General features: G+C 37.5%; 1 protein-coding gene across 1 annotated transcript; it reads left to right on the forward strand.

Moving 5' to 3' along the window:
• Positions 1-382: 382 nt before the first annotated feature.
• Positions 383-5,743, forward strand: tppp2 (tubulin polymerization-promoting protein family member 2). Its single transcript, XM_031743854.2, has 4 exons — positions 383-472; positions 1,382-1,573; positions 3,754-3,907; positions 4,779-5,743. Exons 2-4 carry the CDS (start codon positions 1,383-1,385, stop codon positions 4,968-4,970), a joined length of 537 nt encoding a protein of 178 aa, XP_031599714.1. The 5' UTR covers positions 383-472; position 1,382; the 3' UTR covers positions 4,971-5,743.
• Positions 5,744-7,201: the final 1,458 nt, after the last annotated feature.

Here is a 7,201-nt window from a genome sequence, read left to right on the forward strand (position 1 = left end):
GGCTGGCTGAGAGATAGATAAGAGCAAGACAGATATCTATCCGTGAGCTGAATTAAATATTACAGTCAGAAAAAGAGTATCATAAAAAATCGTTTTGGGTAAAGAACTGAACAGCAAAATTTATTTGTGTACAAGAAAATATTGGTAAAGGTTTAACTCCACAGATTGCTCTATAACATAACAAAGCCTTGAGCAAGTCAGTGAGAGAGGCAGGAAGCTAATGACAGTGAACAGACAGAAGAGAGACTGAGCACCCATGATGTCATTGACTGTGCTTGTCGGTACTCTCTCCCCCCCTCCCATTCCCTTCCCTTTCTCCTTGGCTCTCTGCATCCCTCCATCCTTTACGTAACTGTCAGACAGCCTGGGAGTGGCAGGAAGGAGGAGAGGCAGAAGCGGAGAAAGAGATCAAGCAGCTGTTCGCAATTCCGGATTTGGCTAGCTATCCACACGGCATCCTTCCATTTAGCAGGTACATCTTATGTTCTTGTGATTTAGTGCTTTACTGTTGTACCATCTAGTACCTGCAGTGCTGCAGTGAGAGGGCAGTAGAAATAGTCATGAAAAAAAAATACGGAAAGATTACATGTAATAATAGCTTGATGTATATTTTGTTACGCCCACCAGCACTTGTAGTTATTATTATTATTATTTTTTAGGATTATTGGTAAACTGAGATGACGCCATATTAAAATGCATTAGTTTTAAAGTGTTCATTAAAACATTTTCTGTGCTATTTGGTTTTATGGTTATTTTTATTTGCAGTGAATATTTAATATACATTTAATATCAGTGTAGCTCGATCAAAAGCCACATTTGGTAACACTTAACTCATGAATAAGTAAGTGTCAGTGAGTGTGATGGAGAGACTGGGCAGAAGAGAAGGAGAAGGAATGCGTTTGTTCATTCACTATAGACTGAACAGCAGAGAAGCCATTTGGAAATTGAGTTGATTGAATTAAATGGGCTCGAGCGGAGTTTTAGACACACTAGCATAATGATAGATACACAGTGTGTGTGTGTGTGTGTGTGTGGATGTGTGTAAGACAGAGAGAAAATTAGATGCACTATCTTGGCAGCTATGTCTTGGCAGGCCAGCAGCTAGTTAGCCAACAGTTATTACTTTTATTTTTTTCACAAAATGTCTTTACAAAGAAATAAAATCAATTATCATAGCATTCTCCAAAGGATATTATGTCCAAACTATGTAAGGGTCTTTTTTTAGATTCAGACTATGTGACCATAAGGAGCTATATAGTGATATAAGTATAGGATATGTCATATATATGATCAAGACTGATTATTACTTTAAACAAAAGAACAAAGTGTTACAATCTTTTGTATTTGAATTGACTAAAAACTGCATATGTTCATCTGTCAGCATGGCCGAGGGTTCGGTGTCACTAGAAGAGGTGAAGACTTCCTTCCAGAGGTTTGCAGTCCATGGAGACACCAAAGCCACAGGGAAGGAGATGAATGGCAAGAATTTTGCGAAGCTCTGCAAAGACTGCAACATCACTGATGGGAAGAATGTGACTACCACAGATGTTGACATTGTTTTTAGCAAAGTCAAGTAAGATTTCATTTTGACTTTGCACAGCTAAAACGTAATGGTTGCAATGTGTGTCACAATGTGGTTATTGATTTTCAGTAACTGAATAGTCTGTTTTCAATCAGTGACTCGCTATCTGTTGTTTTGAGGACTACTTTACAGAATAATCTTCATGTAAATACAAAGGTTTTAAGACATCTCCTAATCATATTATAGGATTGTAGCACCTACTCATTGCTTGTCCCTTGACAATATAGACTGCTCAAAAAGAAAGGAACACTTTGAAAGTTCATAAAATTTCACATCATTTGGTGGAAAAGTAAATGATCAACCTACAGAGGACTGAATTCAAAGACACCCTGAAAGTCAAGATAAAAAAATGATGCGGTAGTCGAGTCCATTTTGCCAAAATTTCATTGCAGCAGCTATTCTAAGAATGGTACTCAGTAGTTTATATGGCTGCCATGTGCTTGTATGCACATCTTACAATGTTGGGCTATACTCCTAATGAAACAACAAGTGGTATCCTTGGGGAATCTGCTCCCAGATCTGGACCAAGGCATCACTGAGCTCTTGGACAGTGTGAGGTCCAAGCAGGGAGCATTGGATGGACAGAAACATAATGTCCCAGAGGTGTTCTATTGGATTTAAGTCAGGAGAGAGTGAGGTCCAGTCAGTGGTATCGATTCCTTCATCCTCCAGGAACTGCCTGCATACCTTCACCACATGAGACCGAGCATTTTGTGTGACAGTGGGTCCAAGGATTTCATCTCAATACTTAATGGCATTCAGGGTGCTTTTGCCTACTCTGTAGAGGTCAAGGTCAAGTTTATTTATAAAGCACATTTCCAACAGCTCATGCTGCACAAAGTGCTTTACAAACTAAAATGTAACTAAAATAAGTAAAATGCATGACAATGATCCAATAAAATATGACAGAGAAGGAATAAAACAGTAAGACAATAAATGCAACTACAACACCAACAACTAAGGTTGTTAAAACAAAGCAAAAATAATGTTTGGGTCAACGTGTGCTAAAAGCCAGTCCATAAAAATGTGTCTTTAAAGATTTAAAATGGTTCAGTGTTTGTGAAGATCAAATATTTAGAGGCAACCCTGTCACCATGAGATTTAAGGTTAGACCATGGATTGGATTACATTAGTGTGTAAGTTTAAATTTGATCCTGTAAGGAACAGGAAGCCAGTGTAGAGAGGCCAACGCTGGGATTACATTCTTGCGGTCTTTCCGTCACATCCATACAGCAGACAGTCACTAATCCACCAATAAGCAGTCATGCTGAATGATGTTAATTCCATTCAGTTTTATTTATATAACACTAAGTCACAAGAGAAGTTGCCTCAAGGCAAGCTTTATATATAGTAAGTTAGATACCCTACAGAATACAGTGAAAACCCCAACAAATGACCACCTCTGAGCAAGTACTTGGCAAAAAGGGGAAGGAAAAACTCCCTTTTAACAAGAAGAAACCTCCCACAGAACTAGACTCAGGGAGGGGCAGCCATCTGCCATGACCAGCTGGGTTCAGCATAACATTCTCCATGGCTTCTCTAGACCCTTTCACGCCTGTCATGCTCAGGTTGAACCTGCGGGGTGCACAGGGTGCCACTGGTGAACCTGACAATTCTGGTATTGTATTGGAAATACAAATTAGGCTCAAAGGTGCCAGACATTACTAGAGGATGTTGGTTCCTTAGGTCACTCTCATGAAGACTGTTTCTTATTGTTTGGTCAGAGAGGCAGGTATTGATGTGTCATCCTGGAGGAGCTGGAATATCTGTGGAATCTCTGTAGGGTTTAGATATCACCCCATGCTACCAGTAGTGACCCTGATCTTAGCCAAATGGAAAACTAGTGAAACAACAATCAAAAAAAGATGACAAGGGAAGAATGTCCGAGTTCTCCACCCGTAAAGCCAGTTGTAAAGCCAGTTTGTGTCATTGTTGACCATCTAGTGCACCTGTTGTTATTTTCATCAACACCAAAGCAGCTGAAACTGATTAAAAACACCCTTTGCTACTTAACTGACCAGATTAATATGCCGGTATGTAATTGACTTGATGGCATAATGTGGTTAAAATGTTTTCTGTTAAATATTTTGAGCAGTGTATATTTATGTTTTATGTTAATAATTTTGTTATTTTTCTCAAACTACAGTTGGCAACACTCTGTGTTTCCTCAGGGCAAAGTCAGTTCGTGTAATCACATTTGAGCAGTTTAGCCAGGCCCTGACAGAGTTGGCTCCTAAACGTTTTAAAGGAAAGAACAAGGAGGAGTCACTTCAGCAGCTTTATGGTCTCATTGTTGGGAAAGAACCTGCCAACATTGGTGTCACTGTGAGTATTAAATGACAACCATAATATACTCAAAATTGACCGCTTGGAAGTCTGCAGCAAATAGGTACTACACTTATGCATGCCTTTAAACTTATATATGTAGTAGTAGTTTGATTGAGCCTCTACCATACAATTATATTTACAAATTTAAAATAGATAATCTTAGGTAAAATTTATTAAAGTGAGATTAAAGCATTAATATGTTTTGTTCTTTTGTGTTGCACTTCCTATTACAGCTTGGTAATACAGTGGTAAGAGTAGGGTAGCAAGGTGGAAACAAGACTGTAATAATGTGGTAATTTCTACATTATTACAACTCAATTATCAAAGTAATAACCACTTAAATTTCAAGTAATATCATGGTAGCAGCAGTGGTTACAGTTGAGTAAAATTACACTAAAATTTATGTAATTGGATAATAAGTGCCCAAACACTGGGGTTAACAATGTGGAAATACACCTTGGTAATAAGGTGATAATGATACTACCATGATAGTACTAAGATATTAACTGGTTTGGTAATTGAGTAGTAATAACATAGATATGACCACATTATTACGTTCTTGTTTTCACCTTGTTACCCCACTGATACCACTTCATTATTGAGCTGGAATAGAAAGTGCTACATTTTTTTGTTTAGTTTTTGATGACTAAATCTGTGTGCAACTGTTTAGGTCAGAAATAAGAAAAAAATAGTTGACTGTCAGTGTGTTATTTTGGATATATAGTTGGATTTCCAAAGAAACTCCAGATACAACACATTGCATCTTTAAAGATACACTACAACACAGAATTGTTGTTTTACTAGGTTAAAAAGGGACCCCCCCCCCCCTCAATTTTCTATATCAGTATTCTGTCTTCCATGACTTCAGAAAGCCGCCAAGGCAGGAGCAGTGGACAGACTGACTGACACCTCCAAGTACACTGGCTCACACAAGGAGCGGTTTGATGACACAGGAAAAGGCAAAGGAAAGGCTGGGCGTGAGGACATCCCAGACACCAGTGGTTATGTGTCAGCTTACAAGGGCAGCGGCACTTATGAAGACAAAGTGAAAGAGGCATAACACTGCTAGCCATTATTATGTTTCACCAATAACTTAGTTAGGGGTACTAAACAGAAGTTAATGCCTGTTTTATTTAGTTAGACAAAACAAAGTGGGAATTTCATGATGTATACAGCATGTACGAGTAATAGTTTTCTGTGTATTTTCTGCTGGAACCAAAAAAGAAACTACATGCTTCATATTGTTACTCTGCTTTGCTATACACTGTGCCTTACTAAATATATAGCCATTAGTGTGAATACTATGATACATTGCTATGCTCTGTTAACCATAATGCAAAGGATAAAAACATAGCTAGTATCAAGAATGACGCTATCTCAGTAGCTGCTCTGCAAGCTTTTCATTTTAGATTTCAGTGCCTTTGTTACATGACCAATCAGTGCCCATTATTTTCATCATAGTTTCATAGTATGAAATTAATAGCTTTTAACAGTTTATTTAGAAAAATGCAATAGGCATAAAAGAACACAGTGTAACACTCTTTGATTATTAATAAAAACAAAAAAACAAAAAACACCAAGCAGCGAAGAACAAAGAGTCAGATTCTGGTACTGATGAAGCTAAACATATAAATTACTTAAATTTTTTTTTTAAACTTTCTTTGTAATCATACTTGGACCTTAAATGCTCCTATTACATCTCTTTTCACTATGTTTTGTCTATTTAAGTTTAATGAATAAAGAATGCCCATTTTCACCGTGAATGGAAATGTAATTTAAAAGAAGTGATTGCAAATATCTAAATAAATATCTAAAATGCAAAATTTGATCATACATGGGAAAACAGTTCCTTGTTTTACATGTCCTGTAATGTAACATTAGAAAACAAAACAAAAAAGTCTGTAGGATCCTTTATATCACAATTGGAACATATAGTACTCAGGAAATTATAATACGTACAATACAAATGCAATATATGTGATATGTAAAATATGTATATATTACAGCATGTTTCTAGAAGAGTATGCCTGTGTGTTAAATAAAAGCAATATTGAGTAATGTGCTAGTCATTTAAATGTTTGAATAGCAAACAAATACAAATCCATACAAATGCAACACATTCCAAACACACACACACACACACACACACACACACACACACACACACACACACACACACACACACACACACACACACACACACACACACACACAGGTGATATGGCCCTAAAAAAAAATCATACAGAGGCTGTTAACTACCCAGTGTCTTGCATATTAACAGGGGAAAAAGTGTAGTGTAGTTACACTCAAAAGCACTTTGTGAGTTTTCCAGCTCTGTGGAGGTAGAAGACAGGATAAGAGCCACCAAACCAAATCATTAGAGTATAAGTTAAGGGCTGCCAGATACACAGTGTATCCCAATCTATGTTCCAAGACAGGTAGGATATAGTAATCAGTGGTAAATGATCAATAACTGTAATCACCTGTAGAATCAAGATTATATTGAAAGCCCTTCTTTTGACCAAGTTGGATCTCTCCTTCCCACCATCCCCTGGTGAGGGCTGCTTCAGTGCTATAAGAACTGATACATAGCAGAAAAAGCTGATACTAAAAACTACAAAGAAACACGATACGTGAATGCGCATCATTATGCGATTGCAAAAGAACATTTGAACCACAGCAATAGAGGTGCTATTTAGCCAGAAAAAACAGTTAAAGCACCTCCTGTATCTCAAGGGTTTATACCTAAGATACAACACAGGATGCACCACTGCAAAATAGCGCTCTATACAGACACCAGTCTGAAAAAGAATCCTGGCTGTAAATATCGCATTGATGAGTTTTGTCACGGTTTGAGTCATTTCAATATAGAAGTGAAAGCCAATAATCATTAAAGGTGGCCCCAGTACACCAAAAATCATCTCTGAGAGGACCAGATGGAACTCAGAGACTTCCATCCCGTCAGTCCAGAAGATGTCAGATGATATCATCAGCCATAGCACCCAGCTGTTGACAGGTAGAGAGATCAAGACATATGGCAGAACTGCAGGAAGAAAATTGGGAGACTCCAGACAGGAACCACACTCAGAAAATGTGAAGTTTCTTCCACTCATTGGTAAGTGTTGAATATTTCCTAAAAGAGGAAATCAGAAATGTTGAACAGTGAAATGTTTTTACAACATTCTTATTATCAAATGTGAAATATGCTGCTGACTTGTAGTATAAGACATAAAAATCAAAATTCTGGTTTTATGTCGTCTTTGGCTGCATTGCTACACAAAGTACTTCTTA

The sequence above is a fragment of the Oreochromis aureus genome, linkage group 6 (assembly GCF_013358895.1).
Source record: "Oreochromis aureus strain Israel breed Guangdong linkage group 6, ZZ_aureus, whole genome shotgun sequence".
NCBI lineage: Eukaryota > Metazoa > Chordata > Actinopteri > Cichliformes > Cichlidae > Oreochromis > Oreochromis aureus.

What these genes read in the sequence shown, in the direction of transcription:
- tppp2 (XM_031743854.2), top strand. Translation starts at nt 1,383, where the DNA reads ATGGCCGAGGGTTCGGTGTCACTAGAAGAGGTGAAGACTTCCTTCCAG. An exon ending in ATTGTTTTTAGCAAAGTCAA is followed by an intron (nt 1,574 to 3,753) that starts GTAAGATTTCAT and finishes GTGTTTCCTCAG; the next exon opens with GGCAAAGTCAGTTCGTGTAA. An exon ending in CTGCCAACATTGGTGTCACT is followed by an intron (nt 3,908 to 4,778) that starts GTGAGTATTAAA and finishes CCATGACTTCAG; the next exon opens with AAAGCCGCCAAGGCAGGAGC.